Source organism: Lemur catta, chromosome 14 (assembly GCF_020740605.2).
Source record: "Lemur catta isolate mLemCat1 chromosome 14, mLemCat1.pri, whole genome shotgun sequence".
Lineage (NCBI taxonomy): Eukaryota > Metazoa > Chordata > Mammalia > Primates > Lemuridae > Lemur > Lemur catta.
This window is the reverse complement of record NC_059141.1, coordinates 56,050,906-56,073,120: the sequence shown is the minus strand read 5'-3', so window position 1 is coordinate 56,073,120 and position 22,215 is coordinate 56,050,906. Positions and strand designations below refer to the sequence as shown.

General features: G+C 44.6%; 1 protein-coding gene across 2 annotated transcripts in view; it reads left to right on the top strand.

The window, feature by feature from the left end:
• VCL (vinculin) overlaps positions 1-21,946 on the top strand; it is a 102,108-nt gene extending 80,162 nt beyond the window's left edge. The window contains exons 12-22 of one of the 2 annotated variants that reach the window (XM_045568949.1): positions 183-382; positions 1,764-1,892; positions 5,810-5,959; positions 7,941-8,049; positions 9,189-9,491; positions 10,716-10,840; positions 12,145-12,330; positions 15,183-15,386; positions 17,445-17,648; positions 18,057-18,161; positions 19,834-21,946. In XM_045568949.1, the coding sequence (XP_045424905.1) occupies positions 183-382; positions 1,764-1,892; positions 5,810-5,959; positions 7,941-8,049; positions 9,189-9,491; positions 10,716-10,840; positions 12,145-12,330; positions 15,183-15,386; positions 17,445-17,648; positions 18,057-18,161; positions 19,834-19,980 (1,862 nt within the window). In that variant the 3' untranslated portion in view covers positions 19,981-21,946. The remainder of the gene's footprint in view (positions 1-182; positions 383-1,763; positions 1,893-5,809; positions 5,960-7,940; positions 8,050-9,188; positions 9,492-10,715; positions 10,841-12,144; positions 12,331-15,182; positions 15,387-17,444; positions 17,649-18,056; positions 18,162-19,833) is intronic. The other variant, XM_045568948.1, reaches the window with a different exon arrangement.
• The last annotated feature ends 269 nt before the right edge of the window (positions 21,947-22,215 follow it).

Genomic DNA, 22,215 nt, shown 5'->3' with positions numbered 1-22,215 from the left:
GATTATGGGGTTTTATATATTCTTATTTATACTTCTTTTGTATTTTCCAAATTTTTTTCTTTTTTAGGGAATTTCCTACTCATTAAATGTTATTATTTAAAAAAAGAAAAAAATTACTAGAATGGCATTTCAGTTACTTTCTCTGGGTCTATGTGAATTTCATTGTTTTTCTCTTGGTCCAGGTCAGGCTGCCATCCGGGGGCTTGTGGCTGAAGGGCATCGTCTGGCTAATGTCATGATGGGGCCTTATCGCCAAGATCTTCTCGCCAAGTGTGACCGAGTGGATCAGCTGACAGCCCAACTGGCTGACCTGGCTGCCAGAGGGGAAGGGGAGAGTCCTCAGGCGCGAGCACTTGCATCTCAGCTCCAAGACTCCTTAAAGGTGGAACTTAGGAGCACATGTCATTATGCTGGTTTTTTTTTTTTTTGAGATAGGGTCTTGCACCATTGCTCAGGCTACAGTGCAGTGGTATCCTCGTAGCTCACTGCAACCTCAAACTCCTGGGCTTAAGCAATCCTCCTGCCTCAGCCTCCTAAGTAGCTGGGTTTATAGGTGCATGCCCCCACGCCTGGCTAAATTTTTTATTTTTTGCAGAGATGGGATCTCAATATTGCCTAGGCTGGTCTTGAACTCCTGGCCTCAAGTGATCCTTCCGCCTCAGCCTCCGAAACTGTCATTATATTTTTTATGCTTACTATTATTGAAAAATGAAGGAGTGAAAAGGGAGTTTTTAAAAATATATAATTTCTTGAGTCTAGGGAAAGTAAAGGATATACGGAAATCCCAAGCTTATTAGGAAAAAGCTCACCAGTATGTGGTTGCAGTTAAATTTGTGTTTCCCAACTTTCATTCATTGAAGAGTACTTCATGATTTTGCTCTATCCACATATCACCTGTACTTTTATTTAGCCAATGTTTTTCTTAAAATGGACCCCTTTTTAAAACTTAAAATTTAAAAGAAAACTTCATAATAATCCTGAAATCATGGGTTTGATAGCTAGTTTTTTCTATTATCCTTTAATTACTAAATAACATAATTACTAAAATAAAAACATTTGTCTGCATACAACCTAAAATCATCTCAGGTATCACCAGCCTGCATGAGAAATATCTTGAGAAAGAATGAGGGTGATAGAGACATCTTTGTATAAATTCAGAAAACTTAAATTGGACTATGTGTGATAACCATGAAAAAGAGCTTTTTTGTGATTACTAAGAATCCTCTTTTTTCGTCCATGTTAAGAAATTGATACGTATATTAGTATATTAGAAACTTAGTTGAAAAAACCTGGATAAAAAAAAGTTCGCATTCTTGATTTCTTTTTTCTTAAGAAATTTGATAATACATGCACCAAACAATCCTTACAGTCACCATGGCTGTCACCAGGCCCCTCCTGCATTGGGAATGGTGTGGAACTCTCTCATCTCAAGGCCTTCTTTGGGCTCAACCCCATAATTCTCAGTGTCATTTCATAGAGGCCACCAAGAAAGGAAGTAAGATTCCTTGGTTGGGTGGAAGAGTCTCTGGGGACATGTGGGTCATGTCTTACTTCTTCTAGTAGTCCACTGACCTCTTAGAGGGCAGGATTCATAAGTTACACCTGTTCTGTGCTAGCTCAGTGCTTTGTACACAGTTGACACTCAAATATTTATTGAATGAAAGACTGAATGAATGACTCAATGTGTCAGTGACTTAAGGACATTAGCAGATATGCTTTTGGGATATTTCTGAAAATTTTCATTTGTAAACAATGTTTTTAAGGATCTGAAAGCTCGCATGCAGGAGGCCATGACTCAGGAGGTGTCAGATGTTTTCAGCGATACCACAACTCCCATCAAGCTGTTGGCAGTGGCAGCCACTGCCCCTCCCGATGCACCCGGTAGGGAAGAGGTGGGTATCGGAGGGTTTCCATGTTCTCTGTTGGCCTGCCCTATAGACATATGTAAAGGTGAAATATGATTACAGTGTACAGCAGGGGCAGTGGTTGGGAAATTGTGGATGAAGGGTAGAAGGGGGAAGTCCTTGCCATCTCTTCTTTTAGTCCCCAAGTAAACCAGCTAGGAATGTCTTTAGTTGCAAGCAGTAGAAGACCTGACCATCAGAGAAAAAGGCTTTATTTTCATCACAAACCAAGAAGCATGAAAATAGATAGCTTTGGCATTGGTTCAGCAGCTTAACATCATGAAAACTGGCATTTCTGTGATTTTCTTGGTCTTTTCCTCATGGTGTGGGATGGCTGTTGCAGCCCAGGCATCCTGTTAAAGTCAGGAAGAAATGAAAGATGGGGGTACTCCAGTCACAACTGTCCCTTTTATTAGGGCATTTTATTTTCAACACAGAAATCAGGACAATCTTTTAAATCATTTGATGTCATTCTTCTACACAAACCCTTCCAGTGACTCCCCCCTGTCCGAGAGTGAAGCTGGAGTCCTAACAGTGTCAGTGATGTGCTAGTAAAGCAACTCTCCAGGGAAACAAACAACCCTGATCTGTAATATTTGTTGATTTCCATGATGTAAATACTCCCACCATGGCTGTGTCAACGTGAAGTCACCAGAAGCATAATTGGGAAGAGATGGGCACGTCTGGCTCTTGTAAGCTGGTGCCTGAGTTAGTACGAGTGGCTTCAGCACAACACTGACTCTGGTCCCCCATGTCCTTCTCTGACTTCATGTGGTACCACCCTTCCTTCTTGTGCTCCCCTGTCCACGATGACCTCCTTGAATTGTGTTCCTAGTATTCCTTGTATATGTTTACATGTTCTAAACCCATAACATGCTTACATGCTCTAAACACATATGAGGAACACTAGAGCCTTTGCACGTGTTCTCTCCAGTCTTTCCACAGATAACTGTATCTATTATTCACTCACTTTCTTTGAGCTCTCTGCTGAAATGTCACTTTTGGGTGACTACCTACCATAGCAACCCCACCCCCAGGGATTTCTTTTTTTTTTTTTTTTTGAGACAGAGTGTTGCTTTGTTGCCCGGGCTAGAGTGAGTGCCGTGGCGTCAGCCTAGCTCACAGCAACCTCAAACTCCTGGGCTTAAGCGATCCTCCTGCCTCAGCCTCCCGAGTAGCTGGGACTACAGGCATGCGCCACCATGCCCGGCTTTTTTTTCTATATATAGTTTAGTTGGCCAGATAATTACTTTCTATTTTTTAGTAGAGACGGGGTCTCGCTCTTGCTCAGGCTGGTCTCAAACTCTTGACCTCGAGCGATCCACCCGCCTCGGCCTCCCAGAGTGCTAGGATTACAGGCGTGAGCCACTGCGCCCGGCCCCCCAGGGATTTCTTACTCTCCATATCCTACTTTTCTCCTTTGTGGTCTCCCTTCCATTAGCGTGAAAGCTCCACCTAGGCAGAGACTTTGTTTCCTCATTGCTTCATTCCCAGTTCCTAGAACATTGTTTGTGCCGAAGGAATGAAAGTAAAAGCTTTCCCAGAAATCCTCCAGGAGAGCTTTGCTTTTATCTTATTGGCTAGAACTCTGTCTTATGGCCACCTTGGCTGCGGAGTAATTTAGGAAAGCAAGTATTTGATTTTCCAGCCTTTATAGTATTGGCAGCAAAGGAGAAAGGGTTTGGTTCAGGTACCCAAGATAATTGTAAGACTGGTGGGACGAGGTTTGTGTTATTGTTACTTCCAGATGACCCCAATTCTTTTTCTCTAGCCTAGGTTACTAGGCAGTTCAGCTCAACCCTTAGGCGGGCTGATTTGTTGTTTTTTCATTCCAGACTTCTCCTCTGACTTTCAGACCAACTATCTGCTGGTCCTTTCCACCTAGAGCTTCGTAGATAGCTCAGCATATGTTGTCTTCTGTTCTCTCCTGGACATTAGTGAGTCTCTATTGACTCTTTCCTGCTTCCCTCATCCTCTCATACCAATAAGCAGCCAGGGCATGCAAAATTGACCTCACAAATATTTCTTGAATCCTTTCCATTTTCCATTCCTGTTGCCACAGCTCAAATTCTGATCCTTGTCCCCTGCTGCCTGTATGACTACAGAGCTCTAACTGATCTTTGAATCTGTCACTAGGCCACGAATAAAATCAAAATACAAGTCTGACCTTGATATTCTTCTGCTTAAACCCTTCGGTGGAGCTTTCCCTTTCTTGTAGGATGAAGCCAGAGCTCTGTGACTGACCTGGCTTCTAATAATCTTTTCGATACTTATTTCCTACAAACCCCTACCTCTTTGTTCTTGCCCCAGCAGGACCTAGTTGCTTATTTCCTGCATACTCTGTTTGTTCCATGTCTTTTTTTCTTTCTGTCTCTCTGCCTAATTGTCTTCCCCTTTTTCTTTTCAAGCTAATTCCTGTTTATCCTTTATCCTGTGATTGTTTGCTTCCTGGATAGGTTAAGTCTTTCCTTTGCTCCTATAATATCAGTGCTTGGCTCTATTATTGTACATAGCACATTGTTTTATAAATATCTGTTTATGGGCCCATTTCCCTCACTAGGCTCTGAGCTCCTTGACAAGCAGATTCTGTCTTATTCATTTTTGTATCTTTGGTACCTATCCCAGGGTCTGGCATGTAGTAGGTGCTCAGTAAATTTTGGTTGAGTGACAAGAAAAGCAAGTTAAGCAATCAGTTAAATCAAAGAGAGCAGCAGACGTGGTCTGGGATCGAGATGGTTAACTAAGGCAGAGAGAAGCCCTAAGATCCAGAGTGTGGGAGCCCAGCTAGGGTAAAAGGACTGACGCCAGGAGAAGGGGACTAGGAGATCTGGGATTTTAGACAGAGGTTCTGAGCGTCGAATAGTAGGAACCCACGTAGCTGAGTCCAAACAGGAGGCCAGGATGGGGCAGAGACTTGAGAGGACAGACACAGAACACTGGCAGTGAGCTTAGAGTGTGCTAGTAAACCACGAGACCTTTAGAGAGTGTCTCCTAGAGCCAGAACTGGTCTCCAAGTGGGGTGGGCATACATTCAGGAGGAGGCAAAAAGAAGGATGTGTTCTGCCAGGCAGTTCCTGACATGCTCTGTGTATACTCTAAACTTGACCTGGTGCTGTTTGGTATGCCTTGGTTTTTCAAGCATCCGTTCTAATAATGTTATCCAAACAAATGACTAAAGAGCTCTAAAGAGTTAAGTAGTCCCCTTCATGGGATGCAACCTTACATAATACCCATGTTGAAGGAAAAGATAACTTTTTTAAAATTAGAGAGTAGAATGAACAATTAGGTAGATGGTTTTGCATTTGAGGTTAATAAAAATCAGCCATCCTTTCCCTGTGTCATGCCCGAGTGTGAGTACCAGCTATTGTTTTTCCCTTGAAGGTCAGGGACAGAGTTTTTACAACATTAATGGTAATGGGATATATGAGAGATACTGTTCTGGGCAGGCTAGAGCTCAGTTTAGGACTCTCTGTGGATATTCTGGGCTGTTAGTGCACCCAGCCACCTACAAGAGAGCCTGGAGTGGGTTTGACTGTCTTCTTCAAACTAAAGGATAAGCTTTTGAGAATAGGAATTACTTAGTCTTCACATTCTGTGAATTACCTGTTGCAGAGTATGCCATGCTGTGTGTTCTGCTTATACTTGGTAAGCACTAGTTGAACTGAAACTAAAGCGTCTGTGTGCAGATGTGTGTATGTATGTTATGTCTGTCTTAAACCTCTGAGGAGATCTGCCAAAGCCAAGATTTGAAGTTTGACTGTTGTTTTATTAACTAGGGTTTGATTTCATCTCTAAAGTCTTTGTTTGAACATTTGCTGCCTCTGCTAAAGAAAGAGATTTTTCTCAGGTTGCCTGATCCATTTTATTGAAATACATTTTCTTGATGTCTTTGTTTTTTCCTCAAGGTATTTGATGAGAGGGCAGCTAACTTTGAAAACCATTCAGGAAGGCTCGGTGCCACGGCAGAGAAGGCGGCTGCTGTTGGTACTGCTAATAAGTCAACGGTGGAAGGCATTCAGGCATCGGTGAAGACGGCCCGAGAACTCACACCCCAGGTCGGGTTTTGCTCCCTCTTCATTTCAATACTCATCATATGCTATTCAGAAAAGAAAGTTAATTACAGAACAGTTTCTTTACATTTTTGAACATTTATTATAAGATGGCATAAAAAATACATATTCTAGTGTCAAATGTAGTGATCTCTAAGGTTAGGATTATAGGGGACTTTATACATTTTCATGTTTCAGTTTGTTTTTACAGTGACCATATATTAGTTTTCAAAGTAGAAAAAACTAGTAAAGCAATCCCCCTGCTGCACACACACATAATTAGGAAAATATTTGGATAACCTTGAGATGTTAGTTTGTTTTGATTTTAGAGTTTATATCTTTCCCCACATCTCTGTGACGGTATTTAAAAAAAAATTAAGCTGTGTCCATAACTTATTTTCTTTTTTCTTCTTAATTATATGACCAAGGTATACAATCAATTGTATAACCAAGGTATAGGTAGTAAGTTTGGGAGCAAAAGAAGATTGGGAACAAAAGAAACTAACTGGACAGGAATTAAAGGTCTAATATGTGATAGATTTTCTTAAAAATACCAGTTCAGCATCATTTAGTGTGATGTTTACATAATTTTCTTCTATTCAAATTATAGAAGAGCCATTTTTTCCATTCTTTATTCAGCAAATATTTATTAAGTGCCTATTATATATTAGTGATTATGCTAGGCTGTACACATCTGTGACACTGGCTTATGTGGGAACTTGTGGGGAGAGACGGGACATGTTTCTTAATTGTTCAACTTTCGACTATGTGGTATATTAACAAATTAGATTCTCTTGAATAGTCACACTTGACCAACTTTTAAAAAATATGAACATGTCTTACTTTTTAAATAAGCTTCCATAAAACATCGAATTTAGTATAAAACTGAGATTCCTGAAAAAGAGAAACAAAACTAGGCTTAAGACAGCCACTATGGAAACGAATGAGGGCTTTGTAGACAGATCTGGACTTGAATCCTCTGTGACCTGGAGGCTTAGTTTCCTCATCTGTAAAATGGAGCTAATTCCTTTTAATGGGTTGTTTTGAGGATTAAGAATATGCATGTACAGCTTTTATCTTACCAGATACTTAGTAAATGTTAGTTCTTTCTGCTATCCCTGACTAGCCCAGACCTCTAGAGAAAGCCACTTAAAATTTCTGAGTCGTTTTTTGCAGCAATAAAGTAGAAATACTACTTGTCCTATTTCTCTCACAGGATTTTTGTGATGATTCAGTAAGATAATGGATGTGAAAGCACTTTGTTAACTATAGACAGGTATTTTTATTAATATCATTTACAAATCAGTTTTGAGTAATTTTTAGTGTCTTTCTTAATGCTGCCTTTTTTTGTTTGTTTGTTTTTTGAGACAGGGTCTTGCCCTGTTGCCTGGGCTAGAGTGCAGTGGTGTGATCTGACCATAGCTCACTGCAGCCTCAAAATCCTGGGCTCAAGGGATCCTTCCACCTCAGCCTCCCGAGCAGTTGGGACTACAGGCATGTGCTACCACACCTGGCTAATTTTTTCTGTTTTTTTTAGAAATGGAGTCTCACTCTTGCTCAGGCTGGTCTCAAACTCCTGAGCTCAAGTGATCCTCTGCCTTGGCCTCCCAGAGTGCTACGATTATAGGCGTGAGCCAGTGTGCCTGGCCCTTACTTAATGCTGTTTTTTAAGATGGAAGAATTGACACCAACGATTTAAATATTTGTCAGTTTTGTGTATGGTCTTCTGAAGTATCAAGTGAGCACCCATTTACTTTGTCACTTTATTACCTTCTTAAAATCAGGCTGTAACGGTAAAAACTGTGTGTGAAGGGCCCGTTCTGGGGAGCTGTTGATGAGACCAAACGTGTAGTGTTCGGCAAGAAGAGCCCTGCCACTTTGTGGCTTTTTAGCGCCATCTGTAGGTAAAGAGGAGAAAGCTTCACTGATGGTCTGATTTGGAGCGGGAGGGTGCTCTGGTGTTCACAGGTGGTTTTATCGTTGCCAGGTGGTCTCGGCTGCTCGCATCTTACTTAGGAACCCTGGAAATCAAGCCGCTTATGAACATTTTGAGACCATGAAGAACCAGTGGATTGATAATGTTGAAAAAATGACAGGTAGAGTTTTGTATAAAGTTCTTGTTGTCTGAGCCATGAGGAATGAGTTCTGAGAACCTCAGGCGGGACTGGTTATGTGACTCAGCTGTAACTGGATAAAGGGACGGTCACGTGCTCGACAGCGCACTTGGCCCTGATTAAGGCTGCTGAGCGGTGGCGGCTTCTCATTCAAGCCTTGCAACTTTGTCAGAAGAGAGACTGAGTCTCTTTTATTTTAATGCCGCCCTCCCAGTGTGATGTTTATTGTCACAGCTCCTATCTTCTCTTTGAATAGTGTCCTTGCTCAGTCTGATCCAGAGTTTGGTTTCAGAGGCTGGGAGGCGGTGTCTGTGGATACAGTAAGTGTCCCTGTCATTGTCAGTGGGTTCACATTTCAAGGAACCACAATAGCTACCATTTAATACAACTTGTCTCAGAGTTTGCTCCAACTTATCAACTACGTAGTTTTTTTTTTTTTTTTCTAAAAAAGGAGAAACCAACCACCAACAAACCCATGTCTGTGCAATTGAAGTGGCACCTCTGAATCTTCTTCGTTCTCCGTGGAGGGAGGGCTAGGAGAGACAGGAAGGAATGAGGAATGTAGGCTTTTGGCTGTCCCTGCAGCACCTGCTGTGACAGGGGTCCGTAGCAGCCAGACATGAAAGCAGAGCTGCCGAGGTGTCTGAAGAGAGGTAACAGAAACAAGACGCAGGCTGTTAGGGTTATCCGAATCCTCTGCATGGCTCATCCTGGGCGCTACCAGCTGCCAGCGAGCAACAGATGGCTGGGGAGCGGACAGGAGAGAGGAAGTGTTATAACAGACAGTGTGGCAGTGATGCAGTGATGGGTTCAGACATGTTCCCTGTTTCCTCCCGATGTTGCGTTTCTGGTCGTCTGTGGTGGATACAAGAAGGCCAGTGACCACGGTTGGTGTGAATGCTGCGAATCCATATGGCCTTCTGGGCTACATCCTCACTTTCTAAAAATTTTTTTGCTGTCGTGTTCTCCTGGAAGCTTTTGCTTGTGTTAGGAAGAGCTCTGAGCTGAAGGAGAGAATTCTGGGCATTGTATTTTTTTTGTGAAACACTTGAGCAGACAACAGTGTTTTGGAGTCTCTGTTCTTCTAAAATTGCAACTAAATTCTATTTTTGTTCTAACAGGGCTGGTGGACGAAGCCATTGATACCAAATCTCTGTTGGATGCTTCTGAAGAAGCAATTAAAAAAGATCTGGACAAGTGTAAGGTAGCCATGGCCAACATTCAGCCTCAGATGCTGGTTGCTGGGGCAACCAGCATTGCTCGTCGGGCCAACCGGATCCTGCTGGTGGCTAAGAGGGAGGTGGAGAACTCTGAGGATCCCAAGTTCCGTGAGGCTGTGAAAGCTGCCTCTGATGAATTGAGCAAAACCATCTCCCCGATGGTCATGGATGCCAAGGCCGTGGCTGGAAACATTTCTGACCCTGGTAAGCAATGCGTGGCACTGGGGGCCCCTCAGCTGAGAGGCCACTCAGGAAAGGTAGTGAGATATGTGTACCCCACAACCACCACGTACTAAGCCTGGGAGCAAAAACTACACTTAGTTCAAGAGTGCTAGATTAATCTTTTTCTATCCAAATCTCTGCAGTATTGGCAGGCTTGTCGTAAGTTAGTTTCTTTGGACCAACTTCCCTGTGCTTTCTTGATGTTGTCTGGCTAAAGAGCTCCTTGCTCTAGTCAGTCATTATTTTGGAAATTTCTCAAAAGATGCCTGATAACTAATTTGCCATCCATTTAATTTTTGTAGCTTGTGTTAACTTCTCTTGTGCTTTTCTTAAAATGCTTTTTTCTCTGTAAAGCATTCTCTATTTCTGTTAACTCTGGAGGGCTTAAGTTGACCTCTGGATCTCCTATGTCCTACACTGAATGATCCGGGTTTCCCTTAGGTAAATTTTGATCATATTTTCAGTCCTACTAAAGCAGATCATCATTGGAGCTACTCCTTTGGTTGGAATCACCTGAATTCCTTCTTGTTTTGAGCATCTAGTGTTTCTAGTCTCACCTATGAGTAGAATGTAGTCAGTGGGAGAGAGTGGGAAGGAGGGGCTGCCCTGCCCTGTTCCTCCCTGGCTCAGGCAGAATCTTTCCAACATCCTCAATCCCCCATCACTAAGGACATGCTTGGTGTCCTAATTGGAGTTTCTAGTAGTTTGAGTGGATTCCTGAATTCCAGGCGACTGGACACAGTAGCAGCAGCGCAACATAAGGGTTAACATGCTGAATGCCAAGTAGAGCAAAGGAGTAGAGAGAAAGGTGAGAAGTACCACAGGGGATGTACGCCCGATCTGAAACGCACATCGCCCGTGTTCTGAGCTGGGCAGGCTTATCTCTCGACTGCCTCCTCATGAGAGGCAGTGGGCGCCACCTGAGCCCAGAGTGTCCACACCCAGGAATCTCCTAAGTACTTGTTAGTTGTCTACAGCCAATAAGGCACTGTGAACACTGCAGAAGAGCTAAATGACACTTCCAACTCTTTGCAGGCCTCAGGGTATCTGGCTTGCCCTACCCCCCTCCCCTCCAATCACTGCCTGTGGTGCTTACTGGCAGCCTCACGACCAGCTTTTGTTAGTGGAAACCAGTTCTGCTGCTGGGTAGACAGTGCTCTGGGGCATTGACCTGCCCAGCTGACAGTGAGGGTGTCTCGTGTTTAGGCCTGCAAAAGAGCTTCCTGGACTCGGGATATCGGATCCTGGGAGCAGTGGCCAAGGTCAGAGAAGCCTTCCAACCTCAGGAGCCTGACTTCCCGCCTCCTCCACCAGACCTTGAACAACTCCGAGTAAGTAAATTCAGATATGGGGAGAATTGAGCAGTATGGTGTTGTGACTACAGCAAGAGAGAGGTAGATTGTTTCCAAGCCTCAGTTACTAGGTGGCTTGGTTTAGCTTTTATTTGAAGCTTAGAGGGGGGAAGATCTTGATTTTCATTCCTAAATTTAGTGCAGTTATAAGCTAGTTCTTACGGACGGGTTGGTAGGTATGTGTGGCATTGGTCTGCTGTGATATGGGGAGTGGCTGGAGCAGAGGAACTGGCTTCGGTAAGTGTGGATATGATGAGTGATGAAGTAGTGAGTTGTAGTGAAATAATCTGCACAGCTTGTGGTAAGGAGCTTTTATATGTTCCCAGTTGTAACAGTAAAACTGGGGTGGTTGGAATCTTATGTAGGTTCTTCCCTTTACTTTTTTTTTTTTTTTTTTTTTACTAACAAAAGTAATACACGCTTAAAAAAATTTTTTTTTCCCAACCATAATTTAAAATCTTTTGGTATACCCCTCTCCGCCAAGGTACCATGGATATATTTTTCCATGGTGTAGGAAGAGGCTAGCTGGGCAATATCTTGCAGATACAAATCCTAGAAACAGAAATGGGAATTATTTTTTGACATTTACTCCAAATGACAGTATTAGAAACACCTTGACCTTTGGAATAGCTTATCAAGGCAATAATTTGATTTACTCTTTGATACTTTTCCATATTTAATGTTAGTGTAAGATGTTAAGTTTCTAAGTTGGTTGAGGACAAAATTGGGTCACTGCACACACAGCTAAGGAACAGTGCTTCCCAAGCCTCCAACACTTCCTTTGATTCTTTCCAGCTGGGCTCTTGGTGGGTGGTTAGGGCCAGGCTATTCCTGGGGAATGCCTTCGTATGTGATCAATAGTCAAGACATTTAGAATGAGGATCTTAGAGGGCATTTGGTCTAGCTACCCCCCATTGACAGATGAGGATCCTGAGGCCACAGGGAGAGAAGTTACTTGCCTATGCAGCTGCTGTCTGATAGAACCAGCCCAGAACTTACATCTTCTCTGGGGATGTTTTCAGAATCTTTGATCTGGCAGTGTTGTACATGCCTCCCTGGGATATGACTAGAACAGTAGCTGCTAGCTTTTTGTGGAGAAGAAAATGAAGAAAATATGCTTCTGTTGAGATTGAAGCAGGTGGTCCTAGCTGCTCAGTGTGGGTAGTTTTGTATGGAGTGAATGTGGGTGGCTTTTTTAGGGATGCTTTTCAGAGGAAAGGAAAGAATTCTAGGAGGAGTAGTTTCTAGGGCTTTACTTACAACCTACATATTCTCTTTTTTAGCTAACAGATGAGCTTGCTCCTCCAAAACCACCTCTGCCTGAGGGTGAAGTCCCCCCGCCCAGGCCTCCACCCCCAGAGGAGAAGGATGAAGAGTTCCCTGAGCAGAAAGCCGGGGAGGTGATTAACCAGCCGATGATGATGGCTGCCAGGCAGCTCCATGATGAAGCTCGCAAATGGTCTAGCAAGGTAAGTAATGAAGCTTTTCTTGTTGAGAAAGGATGTCTTAGCACAGATGAACAACCACATGCGCAGCCCAGAAAGAAGAGTCTATCTGGACTCACCTTCTCTCTCTGCTTTGGTTCCTATGTTGCTGATAGCATGTTCTTCTTCCCTGCGGTTTAGTGAGATGTTTCCGGTGCTTGATGATTTCTCCTCACAGCCAAAGTGAGAGCGAGGATGCCTGTGCTTTGAGAAGAGGGTTCCTTTCCTCTCTGTTAGTGCGTCAGCTGCCCCGACCCTGGACATTTGGGCTCTTTTAGAACTTGTTTATCTTTCTTGGGATTGCTGAATGTTTTTAGATGCTGCATCGCTTATTATCAGAGCTCAGTATGCTACATCTAGAGGAAATGTTTGCATTTTCTTTCCTTTTTTTCACTGAAGCAGGTGGATTGGTATCTTGGAAGTCATGTGCTCTGTCCTTTCTCACAATCATCTTACCTGTCAACTAAGGCAGCTCCGGGCTAACTCCAGCTCCGCAAATCTGAAGGTGTAGATGTTAATGTGGTTGGTGAAAATTTGGATGCTGCAGCAGTCATGTCCCATGAATAAATTTTGCCTAGTTTCTCCTAAATGATGAAAAGTGAGTGGTAGCTTTTCTAGATTAGAGCAAAATATTATTGCTAACCTTACAGTGAAATGTAGTTCTAACTTAGTCCCAAACTATTTCTCATGCAACCCTGGATCTTTATTCCTACCATCTATTTGCCTTTATTCTTTTCATATCCTCAATGCATTCAAGCTCTTCTATTGGTTGTACTTCCTTAGGGACCTCTTACACCTGCAGCTAATCTTGGATTTTTTTTCAGGCCGGGAAATTCACTTTGAATTTTAACTCTGTGTTGTTCTGAACCGTTAGCCGAAAGCCTAGGCGCCAAGAAGGAATGGAGACTTTGCTGGTGTTGCCCCTGACCTGTGGAATTATTTATAATAGTACCTCTCCAACTGTGGCATGCACACCCCTGGGACTATGTGGCAGAGTCCCAGTGCCCATGGGAGTGGCGGAGGGTGACAGTAAAGCTTGGTTTTACTCAAAGATTTTTAAGGAAATTAAAATTTCATTACAATGAACCCAGATACACTGTGCAGTGAAACATAAAATATATGTGAATTATAAAGGTAAGACATAAAAGGGGCAGATACAGACAGCATTGTCCTACATATTTGCCCCACTGTGCTGTTTGTGACCAGAAGTCCGTAGGTCTGGCTGTCTCCTGAGGTTTGGAGCATCAAGGGTTTGCTGACTTTGAGTTGCGTGAAGTCAGGAGCTACTTGGACTTTGGTGTGTGTGTGTGTGTGCGCGCGTGTGTTTGGTGGTGGGGAGGAATATATGTGTGTGTGTCTGTCAATCTGTCTGTCTCTGTACACTTTGGGACCCTGAACCCTAGCAGCAGTGAGCTGGCTTCTCTTCCTTTTAACTCGTGAAGGATATAATCTGTGTTATTGATGAGTCTTGGTTGAGACAGGGTTTAGGAAAAAGGGTTTAGATGGTATCTGAACCTCTTGCAGGCCCTGAGTCTTACAGCTTCATTGTCACCTTTTGGAGACAGGCTTCATGTGCAGGAAAAAACTTTTAGGAGTGACAGCAACCTCAAATAAAATTCCATGCAAACTTCTACTTCCTCTTGGTTACAGATGTTTTATGTAAGAAACGTATTTTCACCATTCTTCATCTAAATGGTTAGGCTTCATTGAGGCAATTTCTTTTATTTTCTTTCCACCTCAGCCTATTTTTAGCATCTGGTCCCTTTGCCTCCTGCCCTGGCCTTTTATAATCCCCACCCTGGTGCTAAATTCATGTTCTTCCCGTCACGGTTCCTGTTCTTTCATGAGCACCAATTGTGGGCTCCTATGAGGGCTCCTCTGAGCTCAGCGGTCAGTTGCTAAGTCCACATGTTATTCTGTCTGCGAACTAGATAAGTTGAGTTTGGGCTGAGTGAGAACCCATTTTGCAACAGAAGAGATTTGGGTTGTACCCAAGGAAAAGCTTTCTGAGTTAGTACTGGCAGTGGATGCAATAAGAGATTGTGGAAGCTTTGTCGCTGCAAACCTTGAAAGGGTAGGGAGCTTGGTCTGACGTGTGGGTTCCCTGAGATGGTGTCGGGGTGGGGGAGGCGGACGGGTGTCTTCTTGAGGGTCCTTACAGCTAGGCGATTGCTGGTACTTGGTAAGTCCTCTTTACTCACCATCACGTTTGTTTTCCTACCTCTTTCTTGGTTATTTGTTACCTCCGATGTTATCATTTTAAGTTCTGGGGCTCTTAACTCATGAAGGAGATAATCTCTGTCTGGCAGCTACAGAGCTGACCCAAGTCACCTCCTGTGTCCTGGGAAAATGTAGAACAGTGACCATATGATCCAGCAGGGTGTTCACTTTGTTCTGTTCAAGGCAACTTGTGTGGCTGCATTTACTGTTTCTCTCTGGATTCCTTTCAAAGGTAATTGGCTACTATTATTTGGTCGTTTGGCTCCTCAAAAATATTCTGATGTGAGAATTACTCTCATCAAATTTAACTTCGGTAGTAAGTGTATTAAAAAATGAATGCTACTTGCTTTCTCGGTATAAATATTTTTCTGCAAGCCCTTTGCCAGTGGAATGATCCCTTTTCTTCATTCACCACAGGGTGGCTTGGACTGAGTGGTGCAAGAGGCCAAGTCTCCCTTTCTGTGGAGCTGGGTGTATCTGGCTTCTGGAATGTGCGCCATTTTCTTTCCCATCCTAGGCAAGCTTTGGTTACTAAACCAGCTGAAGCTCAGTTTCCCAAGTCCTTTTGCTCTTACTAACACTATCCCTGTTTCTCATCCTTCCCGCCATCGACAAAGCCGGGTATCCCAGCCGCTGAGGTGGGTATAGGTGTTGTAGCTGAGGCAGATGCGGCTGATGCTGTTGGGTTCCCTGTCCCCCCTGACATGGAAGACGATTACGAACCTGAGCTGCTGTTAATGCCATCCAATCAGCCGGTCAACCAGCCCATTCTGGCCGCGGCTCAGTCCTTGCATCGGGAAGCTACCAAGTGGTCTAGTAAGGTACTGATTAGCACCCCCAGTTGGGGGCTGCTCCAAATGCATCCGGCCATGTGCAGCCTTGACACATTGCATCACTCATGATCTGTGCGGGTCCTGTGAGTCTGAGCAGGGCGGGCATCTGTCTGTCTGCACCATGTTGTCAGGACTGGCTTCACAAGTTTCATAGGTCTGCTAATGCTAGATTAATTGGGTTGCATTTATGTTCTGGGGATGGAGAGAGATGGGGTCACTTTTTGAAAAGATTCATTTTCTTACCGACCTTGTGGCCATCAGTAGAACTTTAAACCCCTGGGGAAGCCACGGTTGTGTCTCTCAGTGACTTCCAGGTCAGGAACCATTGTAGAGCCATTAAAAGGTCACCTGGCCTGACCATTGAGCCCCCCACTGACCTCTCACTGATGGCTCAGGCAGAGTTGGTCAGGGTCAGGAGCAGCTTTTCATGGCAGGGTCTCTGGGGAGGACTGCTTGCTGCCCTGCACTTGGCTGTGTGGCAGATACTGGCCTTGATGGGAGCCCACAGAGAAGGGAGCTTCATTGACTGCTTGTCCAGGTGTCTCAGTGGGAGGGAAACAGGGAGTGCTCAAGGCTGCAGGACAGGCAGCAGTCGCAGTCCTTGGGGACTGAAGCAAAGCTAGTTTGGGGAGTAGGGGGATGGGGGTGATCACTTTTTTCCCTTTCAAGGTGGCATGTTGCAAGAAGAAAGGGTTTGAAGAGTGATGGGTAATAACTAACCAGGGCACTATGCTGTCTTCTAACCAAGGTCATGCAATCCTGGAATGACCCCAGGTCTGTGCTGGAAGAGGCAGACCTAGAGGGCCTCTTCTAACACACCCCTCGCCTCATGATTTCTTCTCATATCTGTGTTCCCTCCGGCCTCAATTATTGCCTGGGACGTCACACACCCTCCAGCATAAGTGATCAGCCACTTCACGGTGCTGTGGAGGTCTCCCACAGAGCACCCTGCAGCGGCATGGTCTGTGTTTGCCTCACTGCATTGTGTAGAAATTGAGGAGCCTGAGGGGAAAAATGAGTAGGGCCTGGCATTTTAGGTAGTTTTAAACATTTCAGTGGTGTTATTTTCGGTTATTAGCCAAAAGATGAGCCTTTCAGAGTATAAAATAAATGACTTGTGTATTTCTTTATTATGACCCATGAAGGTTTTAGTAAAGCAAAATGCCAAGTCTAAGATAAACTGCCATTAGTTGGAGGGGGATTGCAGTTACAGCCTGACGTAGGATTTCTGCTTTCCTGATGCCGCCCCTGGCATCCTCGTAGCTGAAGGTTCCCTAGAGCAGAGGCTTCACTTAGCTGAGGGGCCTGAAGAATTGATTCTTTACCCTTTTACATGTGAAAAATTAAAGCAACGTGTTCTTTCAGGCTGACGGGAAAAACAAGAGGCAGTAGAGGGAGGGCCAAAGCAGTCTAGATCAGAAAATATCTTTTTTTTTTCCTCACCCAGGCTGAGAATAGTTACTTGGGGTTTTAAATTCTGGTTAAGTACCGAGAGTCCTTGGCTGCTATTTGCAACAAGGGTAGGGATGAGGGGGCTGATTTCAGCGTCTGGAAAGGCTCTTCTGTATTTTTCCCCTCAGATCAGCTCTGCTGCTTTCTCCCCATAGAAATGAAAATGCCTGTTTAACCAACTCCCTGGCACCGTCCCCATGTCATTGACATGATTAACCTGGAGATGCCGAAGTGCTTATTCTGTGCCGTGCCTGGGGCGCACATGCTGCCCTTCAGACTAATATCTAGGTCTTCCTTTTTCTCAGTCAGGAGATGTCTCTCTCCATCCTTCCCTCTTCTCTCTCCCCCCTCCTCTCTCCTCTGTCATTTCTCTCTGTCTCTTTGACACGGAGAGCTGGGCGAGTGTCCTGGCTCATTCTCTTTTTCTCCAGTGCTGTCCATATCACTCACGAATGGTCCTTTTCTCCTCTTCTCCCGCTTCCAGAGGGATGCTGGAGGGGCAGGCTCCCTCCGCTCTTCTCTGTACTTCCACTTCCCTTCTTAACTTGGCCAGAGCGTGGGCAGAGCTCACACTGTGTCTTTGCTTCTCTCTAGGGCAATGACATCATTGCAGCAGCCAAGCGCATGGCTCTGCTGATGGCTGAGATGTCTCGGCTGGTAAGAGGGGGCAGTGGTACCAAGCGGGCACTCATCCAGTGTGCCAAGGACATCGCCAAGGCCTCAGATGAGGTGACACGATTGGCCAAGGAGGTTGCCAAGCAGTGCACAGATAAGCGGATTAGAACCAATCTCTTACAGGTACTTGGGAAAAGAGGCCGCATGTGTGTGTGTGTGTGTGTGTGTGTGTGTGTGTGTGTCAGAGTGGGAGGGATATGAGAGGAAGAAAAGCAGGAGGGAGAAAGGTGAGTAGAGGAAGAAGAGGCGCTTCAGAGGGGAAAGAATAGCAGAAGGGAAATACACGTATGTATTTCAGAAAAACGTAGTCAGGAAAATTTACTTCCTAATCAGATAAAAGAATTTAACTGCTTCCGTTTCTGAACAAAGGGACTGGACTGACCCTGGGGAGAAAACAAGTGGACTCTTGCTGCTAACGTTTTGAGTGCCTTCTGTGTGCCAGCCACTGGGAATGCAGAGGTGGATAAGTCTTGCCCTCAAGGAACTTGCTGGCCAAACATGGAAACATACCCAATTAAACTTTCTCTTTAGGTATGTGAGCGGATCCCAACCATAAGCACCCAGCTCAAAATCCTGTCCACAGTGAAGGCCACCATGCTGGGCCGGACCAACATCAGTGATGAGGAGTCTGAGCAGGTGCGTGTCTGCTGTTTTTGGTTTCTTGCCAGTAGCCTCTGTGCCATTTTGCAGCAATTTACTACAGCTTTGGGGGAATTTTGCGTCTGAATTGAGTATTCAGTATGTGGATGGACTCTGACTCTCTCAGGGGGGACAGCCTGTGTTGAGGAGATGCGTTGGAAATTTGGAATTGGAAATAAAGCTCTTGTGCAACTTTTGTCAGCCAGGAGATGGGAAATTGAGGTGTATGTAGGGAGGTTAAGTGTCTGAAGTAACACTATGAATCAGTGGCAGTTAGGACTCTACTCAGTTCTTTACCCCCAGGAATAGGTTTGGTTCTCTGAGGCCTCCAGTGATTATTCACTCCACCCACTACACGCTTTCCAGCCCTGGGCCGTCAGTGCCTCAGGGAGGATGAATAGGGCAGGCTTTTTAGTGACAGGACGTGTGTAGGTCTGTGCTGAGAATGAAATGATAGCTCAAAGGAGGTGCTTCTCTTGTATTCTCTGTAAGTTTCTCTGACAGAGATAGAAGTAAGGATGAGCCAGGCACGGAGGCATGTGCCTGTAGTCCCAGTGACCTGGGAGGCTAAGGTGGGAGCATCCCTTGAGCTCAGGAGTTCCAGACCAGCCTGAGCAAGAGCGAGACCGTGTCTCTACTAAAAATAGAAAAAATTAGCTGGGAATGGTGGCAGGTGTCTGTAGTCCTAGCTACTCAGGAGGTTGAGGCAGAAGGCATTGCTTGAGCCCAGGAATTTTAGGTTGCCGTGAACTATGCTCACATACTGCACTCTAGCTTGGGCGACAGAGCAAGACTCTTTCAAAAACAAACAAACAAACCCCCCCCCCAAAACCACAAACAAACCCAAACAACTGGCTGGGAGCAGTGGCTCTACCTGTAATCCTAGCAGTCTGGGAGGCCAAGGTAGGAGGATCGCTTGAGGTCAGGAGATCGAGACCAGCCTGACCAAGTGTGAGACCCCATCTCTACCAAAAATAGAAAAAAGTAGCCTGGTGTGGTGGTGAGTGCCTGTAGTCCAGCTACTCGGGAGGCTGAGGCAGGAGAATCGCTTAAGCCCAGGAGTTTGAGGTTGCTGTGAGCCAGGCTGATGCCATGGCACTCTAGCCCAGGTGACAAAACAAGACTCTGTCTCAAAAAAAAAAAAAACCAAAAAAAACCCCACAAAAACAAAAAGCCAAACAACCTAGGTAAACTATATAGTATATCAGTTAGTGATGATAGAGGTTCCATGGAGAAAAATGAAGAAAGAATTGAAGGGTGAGCAATGCTGGGAGTTGGGGAGGTGGTTTGTGATTTAAAATAATGTGAGCAGGGAAGGCCTCACCAAGGTGACAAGTGAACAAAGATCCGAAGGAGGTGTGAGGGAGGAGACAGGGGATACCTGGAGAAGGAACATTCCAGGTAGAGGGAACAGCAGGGCCTTGAGGGAGGAGCATATTTGACGACCAAGAGAAGTACATGCTATAGGTCATATGAAGGCACACAATCAGTGATGGTCCCCTTTTGGGTCCTTTTGGGTGATCCAGCTAAACCACCAGTGATGTGGGCAAGTACAGGGGATGCCAGGTACCAGTGGGGTTAGCTGTAGTCTACACCTGGCTGAAACCTATTTTGGAGGCAGGGCTGCATCAGGGACCGTGAGTAATGGAGAGTACCTCTTTCCTTGCAGGCCACCGAGATGCTGGTCCACAACGCCCAGAACCTCATGCAGTCTGTGAAGGAGACGGTGCGAGAAGCAGAGGCTGCTTCAATCAAAATTCGAACAGATGCTGGTTTTACACTGCGCTGGGTTAGAAAGACTCCTTGGTACCAGTAGGCACCTGGCAAACCTGGCTGGGACAGAAACCCCTACTAAACAGAAAGAAAATTATCTGAGTCCCAGGAGCCACCCAGAGTTGCTGGGAGTTGAAAGCCACATCCTGGCCTGACACATCAGAAAGGAATAGGGGCCTCTTCACATTAGAAAACATTTATACTTTTTTCATGGACACTTTGAAACGTGTCTCCGTATAAAGCCTGTATTCTCAAACACAGTTACGCTCGTGCACACTCTATCCCAAACAGGCAGACTGGGTTTCTAGCTCATGGACTTCACATAAGCTCAGAATCCAAGAGTGAACACTAGCCAGACACCTTGCTCTGCCCTTGATCCCTAGGAGACATTTCCCTCTGTCTCCCTCTGCTGGACCCCATTTACTCTTCCGGGTTCCCAAGACCCAGGGCCCAGGCAAGTCAGTTAAGAAGGAAATCACTGTGCCTCCAAAAATTGTTTTGAGCTTTCCCTGCTGCTGCGGACCCTGCCTGCCTTCCCTGGGCTATGCTACCTTGGTCCTTTTCAGAAGTGAGCTTCGCTGCTGCAGGGGAAGGCGGCCGCTGGGGAGCCCCAGCATCTGGGGCCTGGATTCATTTCCTGCCTTTCCCCAGCTTAATCCTTCTAATTTCCCACAGTATAAAACCAACTTTCACAGAGGAAATCAAGAGTCATTTGATTCTGTCTTTACCATGCCCCCGAGCAATGTCTGTGCTAGGGAAACTTCCCATCCCATATCCTGCCTTGGCCACCAAGGTAGCCATCCCACAAACACACTGTGTCCTGGTGCTCTCTGCCACTGGAGGGGCAGAGTAGCTGGGGTGTGGCCCTGCTCATCTCCCTGGTGGGGCCACTCTCAGGTGCTCTACGCTTTGTCACTGCCTGCGGAGGTCTGTGCTGAGGCCTTATCATTCATTTTTAGCTCTTAATTATTCTTTCTGAGCTGAAATGCTGCATTTAATTTTTAACCAAATCATGTCTCCCATCCTGGTTTTTGTAGTCTTCCCCTACACCCTTCCTAAACAAGATTTGAAAGATACGTAGGTGTTCATCTGTGGTTTTGGAAGATCCTTTTTATCCTTTTGAAATTAAGTCCTAAGAATTAGTGCTTGCCCCCCCAAGAGTGTTTAGTGGGAAGGTAATCCTGTCTGAAGGACATTTCCTGCCTAAGGCAGAGTGGTATTTGCAGACTAGAATTCTGGTGCTACTAGGAATGAATCAGTGGGAAATACTCCTTTGTAATTCCTTCCTCCTTTCAGCCACCTACGAGCCCCCTACATCCTCTTCCAAGTATGACTGTTCAAGAGAGTAATGGTATAATATTTATCACCACAGTAAGATTCCTATTAGGCAAAGTTAGAGAGGGCAATTTTTCCTTTTTTGTACCTATCACTGCTAAGTATTTCCTGGTATATGAAACCATATTTCTTCCAGAGCCCAGAACCAGATAAGTAAAGGAGTAAGAACTCTAGCCTGAATGTCCTTCCTTCCAGCCCTCAATGTGTGTTCAATCCCAACACTGAATGTGTAGAACTTGTGTTAAGGTGGTTGGTCCTGTACACTCAGGCTTCCTCTATTCCCTTTTAATTGATGAAGGTTATTTTCAAAGCCCTCAGCATATTTGTATAGTGCTTAACTGATATAAATGCAATATTAATGCCTTTAAAGTATGAATCTATGCCAAAGATCACCTTTTGTTTTACTAAAGATCAGAGGAAATAAGAAAAATCATGTTTGCTCTCTACGTTCTTCCAGTGGTTTGAGACACTGGTTTATATTTTATGCCAGATGTGTTTTTCTCTAATATCAGTGCTCAAGACACAGTGAAACAATTTAAAAGACAAACAAATCCCTGAATGATGATTAGATATGTCACCACTAAAAAACTACATTTATAAGCTAGGATTTATTATATGCAAATATTTTCTGCCTCTTCTTTTCTGTTTAAAACAATAAAATGCATTTGTATAAATAATGCTTTAAATGATGGATATGTTATTTTAGCAAGAACTTTTAGGTCCGGTTTCTCCATTTTGAAGAATAGCCAATGAAACTAATCTTTAAGATCTGAAAACTAAAGATTTTTATTTAATCCAAATGTTTTAGAAGAAATCAACAGTAGTATATTTGCTTAATGAGTATATTTGCTTAATGATGATGGACAACTTTGGGGATTATACCGTAGAAGGAACGAAGTGACAAAGGTTAACAGTAGGCAGAGGCAGCCAGACGGTGTGGATC